The sequence below is a fragment of the Cetorhinus maximus genome, chromosome 20 (assembly GCF_964194155.1).
Source record: "Cetorhinus maximus chromosome 20, sCetMax3.hap1.1, whole genome shotgun sequence".
In the NCBI taxonomy this organism is placed as follows: Eukaryota; Metazoa; Chordata; class Chondrichthyes; order Lamniformes; family Cetorhinidae; genus Cetorhinus; species Cetorhinus maximus.
In genome coordinates, this window is record NC_135898.1 from 26,802,325 (window position 1) to 26,822,760 (window position 20,436).

Below are 20,436 nucleotides of genomic sequence, written 5' to 3' on the forward strand. Positions count from 1 at the left end.
GACAGGGAGAGGGGAATATTAGGGAGGGGGAATGGACAGGAGATGTTTGGGCAGGGGAGAGGTTCGGGTGGAGGGTACAGATGAGTCTGAGTGATGAGCCTCCCTCACACCTGGTGATGCAAGGGTACGGGGGCGGGGCTTGAGGGCAGGGGAGGGGGTACAGCGGAGAGCTATGAGTGGAGGTTCAGTGTGGAGGGGTGGTCAGCGGAAGGGTTCAGGGGTATAGCGGAGAGGTTTGGACAGGGGGAGAGGTTCAGAGCAGGGGAGGGGGTACAGCGGAGAGGTTTGGACGGGGGAGGGGTTCAGGGTAGGGGTACAGTGGAGGGGTTTGGACGGGGAGGGATTCAGGCAAGGCAGGGAAGGGGTTCGGATGGTGGAGGGGTTCAGGGTGGGGGAGGCGGTACAGCAGAGGGGTTCAGGGTGGGGGTACAGTGGAGGGGTTTGGACGGGGGAGGGGTTTGGATGGGGGAGGGATTCAGGGCAGGGCAGGGGAGGGGTTCGGTTGGGGGAGGGGTTCAGGGTGGGGTAGGGAGTACAGCAGAGGGATTCAGGGTGGGGGTACAGCGGAGGGGTTTGGACGGGGGAGGGGTTTGGATGGGTTTGGATGGGGGAGGGATTCGGCAAGGCAGGGGAGGGGTTTGGACAGGGAGGGGTTCAGGGTGGGGGTGGGGTGCAGCGGAGGGATATGGACAGGAGAGGGGGTACAGCGGAGGGGTATGGACGGGAGAGGGGGTACAGCAGAGGGTTTCCATGAGTCTGGGTGAAGAGCTTCCCTCATACCTGGTGATGTAGTTCCCGACTGCGGCCCAGAGTGGGACGATGGCTGCTCCAATGGCAACAGCCGATGGCACCAGGGTGTAGTATCGCTCCCAGTAATTGGTGGATACGAAGAGGGCATATATTCCGATGGCGAGGAACATCATCCACTTGGTGCCGAGGAATCTGGGATCGAGAGGATCGAAATTATTCCAAACAGGAAAAAATAGCAACTCAAGACTGGGCAACCATGAGGCGCTGTGGGCCATCAGCAGCAGCATAATTGTACTCAAACACAATCTGTAATCTCATGGCCTGGTATATCCCTCACTCTACCATTACCATCAACCAGGGGATCAACCCTGGTTCAATGAAGAGTGCAGGAGAGCATGCCAGAAGCAGCACCAGGCATACCTAAAAATGAGGTGTCAACCTGGCGACGCTATAACACAGGACTACTTCTGTGCCAAACAGCATAAGCAGCAAGTGACAGACAGAGCTAAGCGATCCCACAACCAATGTAACAGATCTAAGCTCTGCAGTCCTGCCACATCCAGTCGTGAAAGCTGGTGGACAATTAAACAACTCACTGGAGGAGGAGGACCCACAAATATCCCCATCCTCAATGATGGGGGAGCCCAGCACATCAGTGCAAAAGATAAGGCTAAAGCATTCGCTACAACCTTCAGCCAGAAGTGCCGAGTGGATGATCCATCTCAGCCTCCTCCGGAGGTCCATAGCATCACAGATGCCAGTCTTCAGCCAATTCGATTCACTCTATGTGATACTAAGAAACGGCTGAAGGCACTGGATACTTCAAAGACAATGGGCCCTGCTAATATTCCGGCAATAGTACTGAAGACCTGTGCTCCAGAACGTGCTGTGCCCCTAGCCAAGCTGTTCCAGTACAGCTACAATGCTGGCATCTACCCAGCTATATGGAAAACTGCCCAGGTATGTCCCGTACACAAAAAGCAGGGCAAATCCTACCTGGCCAATTACCACCCTATCAGTCTACTCTTGATCATCAGTAAAGTAATGGAAGGGGTCATCAACAGTGCTATCAAGCGGCACTTGCTTAGCAATAATCTGCTCACTGATGCCCAGTTTGGGATCTGCCAGGGCCACTCAGCTCCTGACCTCATTGCAGCCTTGGTTCAAACATGGTCCTTCTGGGTTTGCAAGCTGTAGCTAGTGGAGTGCCACAGGGATCAGTGACTTGGATGAAGTGAGCAAATGTATGGGAGCTAAATTTGTCGATGACACCCATTGGGGTGGGAATGTAAGCTGTCAAGAGGAGGTGGAGATTCTGCAAAAGGGATATATATTGATTAAGTCAGTGGGCAAAAGATTTGACAGATGGCGTATCATGTGGGAAAATGTGAACTCATCCACTTTGGCAGGAAGAACAGAGAAACAGAATATTATTTAAACGGAGAGAGACTGCAGAACTCTGAGGTGCAGAGGGATCTGGGTGTCCTGGTACATGAATCACAAAGTTAGTGTGCAGGGGCAGCAAGTGATCAGGAAGGCAAAGCGAAGGTTGGTGTTTATTCTAAGGGGAATGGAATATAAATGTGGGGAAGTTTTACTGCAGCTGGACAGGGCCTTGGCGTGACCACATCTGGAATACTGAGGACAGCTTTGGCATCCTTATTAGAAAAAAGATATCATTACATGAGAAGCAGTTCAGAGAAGGTTTGCTCGGCTCATTCCTGGGGTGAAGGGGTTGTCTTTTGAAGGTTGGACAGGCTGGGCCTGTACCCATTGTAGTTTAGAAGAATGACTGGTGATCTTATTGAAACATGTAAGATCCTGAGGGGATTTAACAGGGTGGACACCTGGAGCATGTCTCTTGTGGGAGAGACTACAACAAGGGGACACAGTTTAAGAACAAGAGGTCTCCCGTTTAAGATGGGGAGAATTCTTTTCCCTCAGAGCGGCGGAAGTCTGTGGAATTCTCTTCAACAGAGAGTAGGGACCGGCTCACTGAACTTATTCAAGGCTGAGTTAGACAGATTTTTGATAGACAAGTGAGTTGAGGGTTATGGGGGAAAGGCAGGAAAGCGGAGCTGAGACCACAATCGCATCAGCCACGATCTTACTGAATGGCAGAACAGGCTCGAAGGGCCAAATGGCCTCCTCCTGCTCCTAAGTCCCATGTTGTGTTGAACAAAAGAGCTGAGCTCCCAAGGTGAGGAGAGAGTGACTGCCCTTGACATCAATGCCGTATTTGACTGAGTGCGGCATCAAGGAGCCCCAGAAAGACTGGAATCAATGGGAATCAGGGGGAAAACTCTCCACTGGTTGGAATCATACCCAGCACAGAGGAAGATGGTTGTGGGTTTTGGAGGTCAGTCAGCTCCACACTGCAGTTCCTCAGGGTCGTGTCCTCGGCCCAACCAACTTCAGCTGCTTCATCAATGACCTTCCCTCCATCATAAGGTCAGAAGTGGGGATGTTCGCTGATGATTGCACAATGTTCAGCACCATTCGCGACTCCTCAAATACTGAAGCAGCCCATGTCCAAATGCAGCAAGACCTGGACAATATCCAGGCTTGGGCTGACAAGTGGCAAGTAACATTTGTGCCACACAAGTGCCAGGCAATGACCATCTTTAACAAGAGAGAACCCAACCATCGCCCCTTGACATTCAATGGCATTACCATCGCTGAATCCCCCATATCACCATCCTGGGGGTTGTTATTGACCAGAAATTGAACTGGACTAGCCATATAAATACTGTGGCTACAATAGCAGGTCAGAGGCTAGGAATCATGTGATGAATAACTCATCTCCTGACTCCCCAAAGCCTGTTCATCATCTAGAAGTCACAAGTCAGGAGCGTGATGGAATATTGTGCATTTGACTGGATGAGTGCAGCTCCCACAACACTCAAGAAGCTTAACACCAACCAGGACAAAGCAGCCCGCCTGATTGGCGCCACATCCACAAACATTCACTCCCTCCACCACCGACACACGGTGGCAGCAGTGTGTACCATCTACAAGATGCACTGCAGGAACTCACCAAGGCTCTTTAGACAGCGCTGCCCAAACCCATGACCACTATCATCTCGAAGGACAAGGGCAGCAGATAGATGGGAACACCACCACCTGGAAGTTCCCCTCCAAGTCACTCACCATCCTGACTTGGAAATATATAGTCGTTCCTTCACTGTTGCTGGGTCAAAATCCTGGAACTCCCTCCCTAACAGCGCTGTGGGTGTACTACGCCACATGGACTGCAGCGGTTCAAGAAGGCAGCTCACCACCACCTTCTCAAAGGCAACTAGGGATGGGCAATAAATGCTGGCCCAGCCAGTGATGCCCACATCCCAAGTTAGGATAAATTTTAAACAAAGGAAGCTGCACCTCTGCACTGGGAATCCAGCAAGGTGCGGAGAGAGACAGAGAGAGTCCAGATGTATCTGCCTGCCTGCGTCCGTCTCTCTGCCAGCCGGAGCCTCTGCCTGCATGCGCTGCCTGCTTCTGTCTGTGTCTGCCTGCCTGTGTGCCCCGTCTGTCTGTACTCCCACTGTCAGAGGAGGGTGCAATGTGACACAGAGCCCTAAAGGCAGCACAGAAAGATCCCATGCCAAAGCACATTCTGGCAGCTCTGGGGCCTGACCCGTGTCCTGGTCCCAGCCTCACCTGATGAGGACAGGTGTGTAGAGAAGTGCCACAACTGGGGTGACGTTAATCCCCATCAGCATCTTCTTGTCGATGTCCTCCAGTCCCATGTTCCCATATTTCACTTCACGATAGGTCTCATCGTAATGTAGGATCAACTGCATCTGGAGTAGGCCTGGAATGAGAGAGAGAGTGAGACATGGTGGGAGGGCACAGGCGAGCAAGCAAGGGAGAGTGTGGGAGAGGGGGATCGGGCGAGGGCGAGTGGGGGCTTGGGCCAGAGGGAGGGAGACAGAGAGAGAGAGTTGTAAGGAGGAGCTCCCACAGCTGGGTGGGGGAGGTCTCAGACTGCAGCATGGTGGAGTGTGTGGTTACCAAGTCTGAAGGTGAGGAATAATTCTCCCTCTCTCCCAGTCTGAATAGGGGGGGGTGGGATAAATCTCCCTCTGCCCCACTCCGAAGGGGGGGTAATTCTCCCTCTGTCCAGGTCTGAAAGGGGGGTAAATACCTGCCCACTCTCTATTGCGATCGGAGGGTCTCAGAAACCTACCCAAATAGACTCCGTAGGTGAGGGCACTGCCCAGGCTGGCACACACCACGTTCTTCAACACGGCCAGGCGTTTGCGACGGAAATATTTCCGTTCCTCCTCCTCCTCGTTATAATCCTGGTTCGGGGCCAGAAAATCGTCAATCTGTTAAAAAGTAGAAAAAATATGGTGAGTGCGGGGGCAGGGAGGCAGAGACAGATGTGGGAAAGGGTGAGTGGCAAAGAGGCTGTAGGGAGGGAGACAGAGCTAGGGGAAGGAGGGAGAGACAGATTTGAAAGGGAGAATGTAAGGAACATATCTTATTTTCTGTTGGACTTTGCATTAAAATTATAGTGGCTGTAGTTCCAAAGATGTCCACTGGATCAGGATGAGAGATATATACAATGTTAAAAATAAAAAACTACTGTGGATGCTGGAAATCCAAAACAAAAACAGAATTACCTGGAAAAACTCAGCAGGTCTGGCAGCATCGGTGGTGAAGAAAAGAGTTGACGTTTCGAGTCCTCATGACCCTTCAACAGAACTGAGCAATATCAGGAGAGGGGTGAAATATAAGCTGGTTTAAGGTGGGGGGTGTGGGGGGAGAGAAGTTGGGGGGGTGGGTGGTTGTTGTAGGGACAAGCAAGCAGTGATAGCAGATAATCAAAAGATGTCTCAGACAATGGAACAAAGAGGTGTTGAAGGTGGTGATATTATCTAAGAGAATGTGCTAATTAAGAATGGATGGCAGGACACTCAAGGTATAGCTCTAGTGGGGGTGGGGTGGAAAGACTGACAGGGCATTACAGGTATAGATTTAAAAATAATGGAAATAGGTGGGAAATGAAAAATCCATATAAATTATTGGAAAAAACAAAAGGGATGGGGAAGAAACGGAAAGTGGGTGGGGATGGAGGAGGGAGTTCAAGATCTAAAGTTGTTGAATTCAATATTCAGTCCGGAAGGCTGCAAAGTGCCTAGTCGGAAGATAAGGTGCTGTTCCTCCAGTTTGTGTTGGGCTTCACTGGACAATGCAGCAAGCCAAGGACAGACATGTTGGCAAGAAAGCAGGGTGGAGTGTTAAAATGGCAAGCGACAGGGAGGTTTGGGTCTTTCTTGCGGACAGACCGCAGGTGTTCTGCAAAGCGGTTGCCCAGTTTACGTTTGGTCTCTCCAATGTAGAGGAGACCGTATTGGGAGCAATGAATGCAGTAGACTAAATTAGGGGAAATGCAAGTGAAATGCTGCTTCACTTGAAAGGAGTGTTTGGGCCCTTGGACTGTGAGGAGAGAGGAAGTGAAGGGGCAGGTGTTGCATCTTCTGCGTGGGCATGGGGAGGTGCCATAGGTGGGGGTTGAGGAGTAAGGGGTGATGGAGGAGTGGACCAGGGTGTCCCGGAGGGAACGATCCCTACGGAATGCTGCCGGGGGGAGTGAAGGGAAGATGTGTTTGGTGGTGGCATCATGCTGGAGTTGGTGGAGGATGATCCTTTGAATGTGGAGGCTGGTGGGGTGATACGTGAGGACAAGGGGGACCCTATCATGTTTCTGGGAGGGAGGAGAAGGCGTGAGGGCGGATGCGCGGGAGATGGGCCGGATACACGGTTGAGGGCCCTGTCAACGACCGTGGGTAGAAAACCTCGGTTAAGGAAGAAGGAGGACATGTCAGAGGAACCGTTTTTGAAGGTAGCATCATCAGAACAGATGCGATGGAGGCGAAGGAACTGAGAGAATGGGATGGAGTCCTTACAGGAAGCGGGGTGTGAGGAGCTGTAGTCGAGGTAGCTGTGGGAGTCGGTAGGCTTGTAATGGATATTGGTGGACAGTCTATCACCAGAAATTGAGACAGAGAGGTCAAGGAAGGGAAGGGAAGTGTCAGAGATGGGCCATGTGAAAATGATGGAGGGGTGGAGATTGGAAGCAAAATTAATAAATTTTTCCAGGTCCCAACGAGAGCATGAAGCAGCACCGAAGTAATCATCGATGTACCGGAGAAAGAGTTGTGGGAGGGGGCCGGAGTAGGACTGGAACAAGGAATGTTCCACAAAACCCATAAAGAGACAGGCATAGCTGGGGCCCATGCAGGTACCCATAGCCACACCTTTTATTTGGAGGAACTGAGAGGAGTTAAAGGAGAAATTGTTCAGTGTGAGAACAAGTTCAGCCAGACGGAGGAGAGTAGTGGTGGATGGGGATTGTTCGGGCCTCTGTTTAGGGAAGAAGCTAAGGGCCCTCAGACCATCCTGGTGGGGGATGAAGGTGTAGAGGGATTGGACGTCAATGGTGAAGAGGAAGCGGTTGGGGCCAGGGAACTGGAAATTGTTGATGTGACGTAAGGTGTCAGAGGAATCACAGATGTAGGTGGGAAGGGACTGGACAAGAGGAGAGAGAAGGGAGTCAAGATAATGAGAAACGTGGGGCAGGAACAGGCTGACACGATTGGTCTGCCGGGACAGTTCTGTTTGTGGATTTTGGGTAGGGGGTAGAAGCGGGCCGTCCGAGGTTGGGCGACTATCAGGTTGGAAGCTGTGGGAGGAAGATCTCCAGAGGAGATGAGGTCAGTGACAGTCCTGGAAACAATGGCTTGATGTTCCGTGGTGGGGTCATGGTCCAGGGAGAGGTAGGAGGAAGTGTCTGCGAGTTGATGCTCAGCCTCCGTGAGATACAGGTCAATGCGCCAGACAACAACAGCACCACCCTTGTCAGCGGGTTTGATGACAATGTTGGTGTTGGACCTGAGAGAACGGAGTGCAGTAAGTTCAGAGAGAGACAGATTAGAATGGGTGAGAGGAGCAGAGAGATTGAGATGACTAATGTCATGCTGACAGTTCTCAATGAAAAGATCAAGAGAAGGTAAGAATCCAGAGGGAGGGGTCCAGGTGGAGGGAGAATATTGGAGGTGGGTAAAAGGATCCGTTGAACGGGGAGAGGACTCCTGCCCAAAGAAGTGAGCATGGAGACGAAGACAGCGGAAGAAGAGTTTAGCATCGTGCCGAGCCCAAAATTCATTGAGATGAGGGCGTAAGGGTATGAAACTAAGTCCTTTGCTGAGCACTGAACGTTCAGCATCAGAGAGGGGAAGGTCAGGGGGTATAGTGAATACACGGCCGGGGCTGGGATTGGAAGATGGGGTGGGGACGTAGGGACAGGCAGGGGTGGAGGGTCCTAGATGGGTGTTGGTGTCGATGAGTTGTTGGAGCTTGCGTTCCTTAGCACTTGAAAGAAAGAGAACAAGTTTCTTGTTGAGGCGTTGGATGAGACGAAGAATAAAATGAAACTGGGGGCACGCGCAGCTTAGAAATAGGGTGCGGCGGTGCTGCTGGAGGGAGAGGTCGAGTGTGTTCATATGGCGGCGCATGGCACTGAGTGTGGATCTCAGAATGCGACGAGAACAGCAATCCGAGAAATGTTTTATGTCCCGGAGATACCTGTAATCCTGGGTGGGTTCGAAACAAGAGGGATGGAATTTCAGTTGAAATCCACGTGGGGTAAGTCGGAGATGGAGACAGTCACTGAGAAAGGAGATATGGCTGTGAAAGCGGGTTTTAGTAAACACCTTGTCAAACACCAGGAGAGAAATGGAAAGCAATGAAGGTGAACAAGGCAGAAGAGAGATACGAAAATCCTGTCGGAGAGCAGAGCGGTACTTCTTCAAGGTAGGCATTTCTTGAAGAGGAGATTTCACCCTTCTCCTGATATTGCTCAGTTCTGTTGAAGGGTCATAAGGACTCGAAACATCAACTCTTTTCTTCTCCGCCGATGCTGCCAGACCTGCTGAGTTTTTCCAGATAATTTTGTTTTTGTTTTGATATATACAATGTTGCAGTCCTGGAACAGAGTGTGCCACGAAAGATCGAATAGTGCCGGAAAGGAGTCCTAGACCAAGAGTGCTATCTGGCAACAATGTTTTAATTGGCTCCCGACCAGGTGACCAGCTTTTTGTGTGAGGGACACTGCAGCAGAATAGCTCCTAGCCTGAAAGGGAAAAGACCTGAAACCTCTGGCGCCTGTGTGTGCAAGATTCCAGGAATTCCACAATAATAGCTAGCTGGCTTTTTCTCCTCATATTTCCATAACCTGCTCTTTCTCTATCTCTCTCTCTCACTCTCTGAAAACCCCTGTCAAGAGGCAAAGGGGAAAATCACTGTTAGAGACATTGAAAGGCAAGTGCTCAACCAATGCAATAAATACTCAAAGTGCTAGTCGTGTCATCAACAAGAACTGAAAGAAAATTAGAAGACATTGATCAAAATCGACCCATCGAATTCTGTACTTCAGAATTGGTGCTATTGAACTGTCTTATCCCACCCTTAAAATCCATGTTTTGTGTGTCTTATGTGTCGTGTGTGTGTAGGGATTTAAGAAGGGGTAGAGTTTACATTATAATGTTAAAAGTCAGCAGTTCATACTTCTTTCTTTTGCCACTGGTTAACAACAGTTTGTTCAATAAATAGTCATTTATTTATTAAGTTAACAAACCTGGTGCTCGTATTCTGTTAACCTAAATCAAACAGTTAGGTAGAATTGGGGCAATTTGGTGGTTTGATCAAACTTTTCACATTTGTCGTGGTTTGGGGAATAGTGGGGCTTGATGTTACAGCCCACTATCCCCAGAGAGTCGTGACAAAGTTTGGGGGCTTGGGTCCGGGATATTTTGGAACAAACGACAACGATTTGGGTGTAGATTTAGTCAGTAATAAAAGCTAAATGGAAACACCAGGTTTGTACTGCCAAAAATACGATGGTACTGAAAACTGCTAAAGCTTTCCTGCAAGCAGAAGAGGTGTCCCTGACGATTTTACAAGGGGATCCCAAAAGCCAGGTTAATGGAATTGGCAGGTACATTAAGAGTAGAATTGTCTGCCAAAGCTAGGAAGGCAGAGATAATCAAAGAGATGACACGACATTTAAAATTGGAAGGAATACCCAAGAGGCCGAGTTCTCCAAGGAGTGGTTAATTTGAGTGGGCTCAAATTCAGTTGCAAATAAAAAAAATTGAACTAGGGGCAGAAGAAAAAGGAAAGAGAAAGGGCATTTCATAGGGAACAGGCAGAAAGGGCAGAGAGAGAAGAGAGCATTTCAAAGGGAGTTAGAAATGGTGAAGTTAGAAAAGGAGGAAAGAGACAAAGAAAGAGAATTCCAGCTTAAAATGCTGACAGTTAAAAAAGAGACACCAGTAGGTGAGGAAGGACTTATTTCCAGTGGGGAGATGTTTAAATTTGTACAAGCTTTCAAAATTTGAGGAAAGGTATGTTGAAGCATCTTTTATTTCATTTCAGAAGATAGCCAAACAGATAAACTGGCGAAAGGAAAACTGGACATTGCCCATGCAGAGCAAGTTGATAGGTAGAGCACAGGAAATCTATGCTTCACTGTCAGAGGAGGGGTTCTAGGGATTTTGATGTGGCGAAAAGGCCATTTTGAGTGCATATGAGTTGGTCTCTGAAGCATGCAGACAAAAGTTTCGAAATTTAAGGAAACAGCCTGGGCAAATTGACATTGAATTTGAAAGACTTAAGCAAAGTAGTTTTGACAGGTGGCTACAAACGTTAGGAGTTGAAACTACCGGAAGAATTTAAAAACTGCCAGCCTTCTGTAATAGAACCCATGTGGAAGACTAACGGGTTGCAACTGCTAGACAGGCAGCAGTCATGCTGACGATTATGAGTTGATTCATAAAACTAAATATTTTTTCCATCACCCCCATAAATTTGAAAAGGATAGAAAGTGGGAGAGTGAAAGGAAGGCAAGTAGCCAGGGTAAAGAATGGATAGCTGGGAATACTTTGAGGTTTCCTCCCCAGATGAGGAAGGAAGGTACTGAGGGTGGAGGTGAAACTCGAAGACCTAAGTGTTTCCATTGTAATAAAGTGGGATACATTCATTCAGGATGCTGGAAGTTGCGAGGGAAGCCCCTGGGACTTATTGGAGCTGGTAAGAGTGAGTCCAAAAAGGGAACTCAAATAAGAAAATGCCATGGATCAAATTGTAGCTTTAACTACAAATAAGGGTCTGGAGGTAAACATTGCTGTGAATGCAGGTGAAGTGAATAAGGTAGATGAGAGATATAAAGGGTTTTTGTCTAAAGGAAAGAGAACCCTTTTTCATCAAATGATGCAGCTTAACCCATAACTATATTGAGGGACACAGGAACTATTCAAACTCTTTTGCTGGAGGAGGACCTAGTTTTCCCTCCAGAGAGTTCAATGAAAGCTAAAGTATTGGTAAACTGGATAAGTGGAGAGTATATCCCGGTTCCTTGTACAAAGTGCAATTGGGGTGTGATTTGTTGTCCAGATCGGTGGTTGTGGGAGTGGTTAAGAAATTACCCATGGATGGAGTTGATTTACTCCTGGGGAATGATTTGGCAGAAGTGATGGTTATAGCTTTGCCCATAATCACAGAAAGTCCGAGAGAGGCTAAAGAGACGGAGCAGTTACAAGAACAAGTTCCTGGTATTTTTCCATTGTGTTTGGTGACCAGAGCAATGGCTAAACAAAGTCCATAAACAGAGGTCAAAGGAATACCATGAGCAAATGTTAGAGTAGCCAAAACTTTCTTTAAGGATGAGGAGAATTCAAAGAAAGTGTTTGGCATGTCTTCATTAATTGAGGCTCGGAAAACAGATCCAGAATTAAAGAAATTAGCACAGCCAGCTCACACTGGAGCTGAGGCAGAAGGAGTTCCAGAACGCTATAACCTTAAAAACCGAGTTCTGATGAGGAAATGGAGACACCCTCACAGACCTGTGGATGGGAAATGAACAGTTGCTCATCAGATAGTGGTACTATCCAAATATTGTAAGGAGATATTGTGAGTAGCACATGAAATCCCTATGGCAGCACATGTAGAAACACGGAAAACCCAAGCATTGATAAACAGGCATTTTATCTGGCCAAGATTTCATAAGGATGTAGTGTAATTTTGTAAAGTGTGTCATACATGTCAGTTAGTAGGTAAACCCCAAAATGTAATACAACCGGCACCTTTAATACCCACACAAGGTTTTGAAGGACCATTTAGTCAGGTATTAGTAGATTGTGTAGGATCATTACCCAAAACGAAAACAGGACATCAGTTTATCCTTACAATCATGGATATGACAACCTGATTTCCAGAAGCTATTCCTTTAAGGACAATTACAGCTAAGGTGGTGGTGGAAAAGTTAACTCAGTTTTTCACTCGTTATGACCTACCAATTGAAATACAATCTGACCAAGGTTTTAATTTCATGTCTAAAATTTTCCAGGACATAATCAGCAATTTGGGTATCAAATAACTAAAGTCTACCACCTATCACCCAGAGACACAGGGAGCTTTACTGAGATACCATCAGACTCCCAAAACCATGATTAAGTTCTATTGCCATGAATACCCAAAGGTCTGGGACAAAGGATTAGATTTCTTACTATTTGCTACCAGAGATTCTCCGAGTGAATCTACTGGATTTAGTCCATTCAAATTGATCTGTGGTCATGAAATAAGAGATCCATTAAAAGTGATTAAGGAAACGTTCCTAAAGCAGAAAGATGAATCCTCTATCACAACAAAAACAGAAAATGCTGGAAAAACTCAAGCAGGTCTGGCAGCATCTGTGGAGAGAGAAACAGAGTTAACGTTTCAAGTCCGTATGACTCTTCTTCAGAAGAAGGGTCTGAAATTCAGTGGCCCCTGCAAGGTAGTTAGGGGAGTTAGTAACGTGACTTATCTGATAGATACTCCTGAGCATAGGAAGAAGAAACGGTTATGTCACAAACATGTTGAAGCAATATCATTGCAGAGAAGATGATAAGACAGAGCAAGTGTGCCAGGTGGTAAGAGTAGTGGAGAATGACAGAGACAGTAAGGGCAAGGTCGAAGGAGAAGTAGACAGAGCCCAAAGCGAACCTCCTACAATTCGACTAATCAATACGACAATACTGGGGCAGTTAGACACTGTGTTCTCATAATTACAGGAAGGACCAAAGAAAGATCTAATAAGGTTACTTAGGAAGTATAAGGGAATTTGTAGAGATTTACCTGGATGTACTACGTTAACTATAATATGATGTGGACATAGGAGACTCAGTGCCGATAAAACAACATCATTATCGGCTGTGCCCAGAAAAATAAGCTCAGTTAGAAACAGATCTCCAATATATGCTGGACAATCAATTGATTGAGCCCAGCCAAAGCAGCTGGAGTTCACCAGTAGTGCTGCTTCCTAAGCTGGATGGATCCAGCAGATTTTGTATAGACTACTGGAAAGTAAATGTAGTAACAAGGACAGATTTGGACCCAATTCCTCGGTTAGAGGATTGCATTGATAGGGTTGGCAGTGCCTCATTTCTTTCTAAAATTGATCTATTGAAAGGGTTCTGGCAAATGCCATTAACATCAAGGGCTAAGGAAATATCTGCCTTTCTTTCACCAAGTGGGTTGTATCAATCTCTAGTCAAGCCATTTGGGTTCGAAAACCCCCCAGCTGCATTCCACAGACTTATGCATCAAGTCGTAGCTGAAGTACCTAACTGTGTGGTTTATTTAGACAAGGTCGTCATATATAGTAACATATGGGAAGAACAGGTAAAGCAATTGGGCTGCCGAAGGGTCATGAAGACTCGAAACGTTAACTGATTTCTTCTCCACCGATGCTGCCAGACCTGCTGAGTTTTTCCAGGTAATTCTGTTTTTGTTTTGGATTTCCAGCATCCGCAGTAGCTTTTAGCTTTTTGTTTTTATAAGCAATTGGGGGAACTGTTTAAGCAATTGTAATTGGCTGGCTTAGTCACAAATCTGGCCAAAGGTGAATTTGCAAGGTCACATCGTAGGACAAGGGCAAACGTTGCCAAGAACAGCAAAAGTGAACAATCTAATAGAATTCCCCATTCCTTAAACTAAATGAAAAATCATGAGGCTTTAGGGAATGCGGGTTTTATAGGAAGTTTGTGCCTAGCTTAGCAGACGAACTGTACCTCTCACCAATTTGTTAACAAAACAGGCAAAAGTGGTCTGGTCAGCAGAATGCAAAGAAGCCTTTGAAAAGCTGAAGGCAATTTTGATTAATGAACCAGAGAGAGACACACAGATGAGGGGGAGGGGGAGACAGAGACAGGCAGATGAGGGGGAGGCCGAGAGAGAGAGAGACACACAGATGAGGGGGATGGAGACAGAGAGAGAGACACACAGATGAGGTGGAGAGAGAGAGAGACAGATGAGTGAGAGGGAGAGAGAGACAGATGAGGGGTAGGGAGAGAGAGAGACAAATGAGGGGGAGAGAGAGAGAGACAGATGAGGGGGAGGGGAGAGAGAGAGACAGATGAGGGGGAGAGAGAGGGAGAGAGAGAGAGGGACAGGTGGGGGGTGGAGAGAGAGACAGATGCGGAGAGAGACAGACGAGGGGGAGGGAGAGAGTGACAGACGAGGGGCAGGGAGAGAGTGACAGACGAGGGGGAGGGAGAGAGTGACAGACGAGGGGGAGGGAGAAAGTGACAGACGAGGGGGAGGGAGAAAGTGACAGACGAGGGGGAGGGAGAGAGTGACAGACGAGGGGGAGGGAGAGAGTGACAGACGAGGGGGAGGGAGAGAGTGACAGACGAGGGGGAGGGAGAGAGTGACAGACGAGGGGGAGGGAGAGAGAGACAGATGAGGTGGAGGGAGAGAGAGACAGATGAGGTGGAGGGAGGGATAGGGATAGAGACAGATGAGGGAGCAGGAGAGAGGGAGACAGATGAGGGAGAGGGAGAGAGAGAGAGACAGATGAGGGGCAGGGAGAGAGACAGATGAGGGGGAGGAAGAGAGAGAGACAGGCAGATGAGGGGGAGGGCGAGAGAGAGAGGGAGACACAGATGAGGGGGAGGGAGAGAGAGACAGATGAGGGGGTGGGGGAGAGAGACAGATGAGGGGGAGGGGGAGAGAGAGACAGATGAGGGGGAGGGAGAGAGAGAGACAGATGAGGGGGAGGGAGAGAGAGAGAGACAGATGAGGGGGAGGGAGAGAGAGAGACAGATGAGGGGGAAGGAGACTGAGAAACAGATGAGGGGCAAGGAGAGAGACAGATGAGCGGGAGGGAGAGAGAGAGACAGGCAGATGAGGGGGATGGCAAGAGAGAGACAGTTGAGATGGAGGGGGAGAGAGAGACAGATGAGGGGGAGGGAAAGAGAGAGAGACATATGAGGAGGAGAGAGAGAGAGACACAGATGAGGGGGAGGAAGAGAGAGAGAGACAGATTAGGGAGAGAGAGAGACAGATGAGGGGCAGGGAGAGAGACAGATGAGCGGCAAGGAGACAGGCAGATGAGGCGGAGGGCGAGAGAGACAGATGAGGGGGAGAGAGAGAGAGACAGATGAGGGGGAGAAAGAGATAGAGAGACAGATGAGGGGGAGAGAGAGAGAGACAGATGAGGGGGCGAGAGAGAGAGACAGATACGGATAGAGACACAGATGGGGGGCAGGGAGAGAGACAGATGAGGGAGCAGAAGAGAGAGACAGAGACAGAAAAGGGGGAGGGAGAGAGAGAGACAGAAGCGGGGCAGGGAGAGAGACGGATGAGGAGGAGAGAGAGAGAGACAGACAGATGAGGGGGAGGGAGAGAGAGAGAGACAGATGAGGAGGAGAGAGAGAGAGACACAGATGAGGGGGAGGGAGAGAGAGAGAGACAGATGAGGGAGGGAGAGAGACAGATGAGGGGGAGGGAGAGAGAGACAGATGCGGAGAGAGACACAGATGGGGGGGAGGGAGAGAGTGAAAGACGAGGGGGAGGGAGAGAGAGAGATGCAGATGAGGTGGAGGGAGAGAGAGACTGATGAGGGGGAGGGAGAGAGAGACAGATGAGGGGGGAGAGAGAGAGACAGATGAGGGGGAGAGAGAGAGAGACAGATGAGGGGGAGAGAGTGAGAGAGAGACAGATGAGGGAGAGAGAGAGACAGACAGATGAGGGGGAGGGAGAGAGAGAGAGACAGATACGGATAGAGACACAGATGGGGGGGAGGGAGAGAGACAGATGAGGGAGCAGAAGAGAGAGAGAGAGACAGAAAAGGGGGAGGGAGAGAGAGACAGATGCGGGTCAGGGAGAGAGACGGATGAGGAGGAGCGAGAGAGACAGACAGATGAGGGGGAGGGAGAGAGAGAGAGACAGATGAGGGGGAGGGAGAGAGAGAGAGACAGATGAGGGAGGGAGAGAGACAGATGAGGGGGAGGGAGAGAGAGAGATGCAGATGAGGTGGAGAGAGAGAGAGACTGATGAGGGGGAGGGAGAGAGAGACAGATGAGGGGGAGAGAGAGAGAGACAGACGAGGGGGAGAGAGAGACAGATGAGGGAGAGAGAGAGATGCAGATGAGGTGGAAGGAGAATGATGAGGGGGAGGGAGAGAGAGACTGACGAGGGGGAGGGAGAGAGTGACAGACGAGGGGGAGGGAGAGAGTGACAGACGAGGGGGAGGGAGAGAGTGACAGACGAGGGGCAGGGAGAGAGTGACAGACGAGGGGGAGGGAGAGAGTGACAGACGAGGGGGAGGGAGAGAGTGACAGACGAGGGGGAGGGAGAGAGTGACAGACGAGGGGGAGGGAGAGAGTGACAGACGAGGGGGAGGGAGAGAGTGACAGACGAGGGGGAGGGAGAGAGTGACAGACGAGGGGGAGGGAGAGAGTGACAGACGAGGGGAGGGAGAGAGTGACAGACGAGGGGCAGGGAGAGAGTGACAGACGAGGGGGAGGGAGAGAGTGACAGACGAGGGGGAGGGAGAGAGTGACAGACGAGGGGGAGGGAGAGAGTGACAGACGAGGGGGAGGGAGAGAGTGACAGACGAGGGGGAGGGAGAGAGTGACAGACGAGGGGGAGGGAGAGAGTGACAGACGAGGGGGAGGGAGAGAGTGACAGACGAGGGGGAGGGAGAGAGTGACAGACGAGGGGGAGGGAGAGAGAAACAGATGAATGGGAGGGAGTGAGAGAGGCGAGGGGGAGGGAGCGAAAGACAGGCGAGGGAGAGGGAGAGAGAGACAGACGAGGGGGAGGGAGAGAGACAGACGAGGGGAGGGAGAGAGAGACTGACGATGGGGAGGGAGAGAGACTGACGAGGGGGAGGGAGAGAGAGAGACAGACAAGGGGGAGGGAGAGAGAGAGAGAGATGAGGGGTACGGAGAGAGATACAGATGATGGGGAGGGAGAGAGAGAGAGACAGATGAGGGGGATGGAGAGAGAGAGAGAGATGAGGGGGAGGGAGAGAGAGAGACAGATGAGGGGGAGGAAGAGAGAGAGAGACAGATGAGGGGGAGGGAGAGAGAGAGAGAGATGAGGGGGAGGGAGAGAGAGAGACAGATGAGGGGGAGGAAGAGAGAGAGAGACAGATGAGGGGAAGGGAGAGAGAGAGACAGATGAGGCGGAGGGAGAGAGAGAGAGACAGATGAGGCGGAGGGAGAGAGAGAGAGAGACAGATGAGGGGGAGGGAGAGGGAGACAGATGAGCGGGAGGGAGAGAGAGAGACAGATGAGGGGGAGGGAGAGAGAGAGAAACAGATGAGGGGGAGGGAGAGAGAGAGACAGATGAGGGGGAGGGAGACTGAGAAACAGATGAGGGGCAAGGAGAGAGACAGATGAGCGGGAGGGAGAGAGAGAGACAGGCAGATGAGGGGGATGGCAAGAGAGAGACAGATGAGATGGAGGGGGAGAGAGAGACAGATGAGGGGGAGGGAAAGAGACAGAGACAGATGAGGAGGAGAGAGAGAGACAGATGAGGGGCAGGGAGAGAGACAGATGAGCGGCAAGGAGACAGGCAGATGAGGCGGAGGGCGAGAGAGACAGATGAGGGGGAGAGAGAGAGAGACTGATGAGGGGGAGGGAGAGAGAGAGACTGATGAGGGGGAGGGAGAGAGAGAGAAACAGATGAGGGGGAGGGAGAGAGAGAGACAGATGAGGGGGAGGGAGACTGAGAAACAGATGAGGGGCAAGGAGAGAGACAGATGAGCGGGAGGGAGAGAGAGAGACAGGCAGATGAGGGGGATGGCAAGAGAGAGACAGATGAGATGGAGGGGGAGAGAGAGACAGATGAGGGGGAGGGAAAGAGAGAGAGACAGATGAGGAGGAGAGAGAGAGACAGATGAGGGGCAGGGAGAGAGACAGATGAGCGGCAAGGAGACAGGCAGATGAGGCGGAGGGCGAGAGAGACAGATGAGGGGGAGAGAGAGAGAGACTGATGAGGGGGAGGGAGAGAGAGAGACTGATGAGGGGGAGGGAGAGAGAGACTGATGAGGGGGAGGGAGAGAGAGACTGACGAGGGGGAGGGAGAGAGAGACTGATGAGGGGGAGGGAGAGAGAGACTGACGAGGGGGAGGGAGAGAGAGACTGACGAGGGGGAGGGAGAGAGAGGCTGACGAGGGGGAGGGAGAGAGTGACAGACGAGGGGGAGGGAGAGAGTGACAGACGAGGGGGAGGGAGAGAGAGAGATGCAGATGAGGTGGAAGGAGACTGATGAGGGGGAGGGAAAGAGAAACTGATGAGGGGGAGGGAGAGAGAGACTGATGAGGGGGAGGGAGAGAGAGACTGATGAGGGGGAGGGAGAGAGAGACAGACAGTTGAGGGGGATGGAGACAGAGAGAGAGGCACAGATGACGGGGAGAGAGAGAGAGACAAATGAGGGGAGGGTGAGAGAGACAGATGAGGGGGCGGGAGAGAGAGAGACTGATGAGGTGGAAGGAGAGAGATACTGATGAGGGGGAGAGAGAGAGTGACTAATGAGGGGGAGGGAGAGAAAGACTGATGAGGGGCATGGAGAGAGAGAGACAGATGAGGAAGGTGGAGAGAGAGACAGTTGAGGGGGAGGGAGAGAGAGAGAGAGAGACAGATGAGCGGGAGGGAGAGAGAGAGGGAGACAGATGAGGTGGAGGGAGAGAGAGAGAGAGAGAGAGAGAGACACAGATGAGGTGGAGAGAGAGAGAGAGAGAGAGAGAGAGAGAGAGATGAGGGAGCAGGAAAGAGCAAGACAGATGAGGGAGAGGGAGGGGGAGAGACAGATGAGGGGGAGGGAGGGAGCGAGACTGATGAGGGGGAGGGGGAGAGAGAATGATGAGGGGGAGGGGGAGAGAGACTGATGAGGGGCACGGGGAGAGAGACTGATGAGGGGGAGGGGGAGAGAGACTGATGAGGGGGAGGGGTAAAGAGACTGATGAGGGGGAGGGGGAGAGAGACTGATGAGGGGGAGGGGAGAGAGACTGATGAGGGGGAGGGGTAAAGAGACTGATGAGGGGGAGGGGGAGAGAGACTGATGAGGGGGAGGGGTAAAGAGACTGATGAGGGGGAGGGGGAGAGAGACTGATGAGGGGGAGGGGAGAGAGACTGATGAGGGGGAGGGGTAAAGAGACTGATGAGGGGGAGGGGAGAGAGACTGACGAGGGGGAGGGAGAGAGAGACAGATGAGGGGCACGGGGAGAGAGACTGATGAGGGGGAGGGGTAAAGAGACTGATGAGGGGGAGGGGGAGAGAGACTGATGAGGGGGAGGGGGAGAGAGACTGATGAGGGGGAGGGAGAGAGAGAGTGATGTGGGGGTGGGAGAGAGAGACTGATGAGGGGGAGGGGGAGAGAGACTGATGAGGGGGAGGGGGAGAGAGACTGATGAGGGGGAGGGAGAGAGAGACTGATGAGGGGGAGGGAGAGAGAGACTGATGAGGGGGAGGGGCAGAGAGACTGATGAGGGGGAGGGGGAGTGAGACTGATGAGGGGGAGGGAGAGAGAGAATGATGAGAGGGAGGGGGAGAGAGACTGATGAGTGGGAGTGGGAGAGAGAGACTGATGAGGTGGAGGGAGAGAGAGAGAGAGAGACACAGATGAGGTGGAGAGAGAGAGAGAGAGAGAGACAGATGAGGGAGCAGGAAAGAGCAAGACAGATGAGGGGGAGGGAGGGAGAGAGACTAATGAGGCGGAGGGGGAGAGAGAATGATGAGGGGGAGGGGTAAAGAGACTGATGAGGGGGAGGGGGAGAGAGACTGATGAGGGGGAGGGGAGAGAGACTGATGAGGGGGAGGGGTAAAGAGACTGATGAGGGGGAGGGGGAGAGAGACTGATGAGGGGGAGGGGTAAAGAGACTGATGAGGGGGAGGGGGAGAGAGACTGATGAGGGGGAGGGGAGAGAGACTGATGAGGGGGAGGGGTAAAGAGACTGATGAGGGGGAGGGGAGAGAGACTGACGAGGGGGAGGGAGAGAGAGACAGATGAGGGGCACGGGGAGAGAGACTGATGAGGGGGAGGGGTAAAGAGACTGATGAGGGGGAGGGGGAGAGAGACTGATGAGGGGGAGGGGGAGAGAGACTGATGAGGGGGAGGGGGAGAGAGACTGATGAGGGGAGAGAGAGACTGACGAGGGGGAGGGGAGAGAGACTAACGAGGGGGAGGGGGAGAGAGACTGATGAGTGGGAGTGGGAGAGAGAGAATGATGAGGGGGAGGGGGAGAGAGACTGATGAGTGGGAGTGGGAGAGAGAGAATGATGAGGGAGCGTGGGAGAGAGAGACTGATGAAGGGGAGGGAGAGAGAGACTGATGAGGGGGAGGGAGAGA

General features: G+C 51.1%; 1 protein-coding gene across 1 annotated transcript in view; it reads right to left on the minus strand.

The window, feature by feature from the left end:
• unc93b1 (unc-93 homolog B1, TLR signaling regulator) overlaps window positions 1–20,436 on the minus strand; it is a 113,404-nt gene that overhangs the window by 24,136 nt on the left and 68,832 nt on the right. Inside the window, exons 5-7 of the mRNA XM_078565336.1 lie at window positions 4,940–5,081; window positions 4,411–4,564; window positions 781–942 (exon numbers count right to left, since the gene is read on the minus strand). Of these exons, the coding sequence (XP_078421462.1) occupies window positions 781–942; window positions 4,411–4,564; window positions 4,940–5,081 (458 nt within the window). The remainder of the gene's footprint in view (window positions 1–780; window positions 943–4,410; window positions 4,565–4,939; window positions 5,082–20,436) is intronic.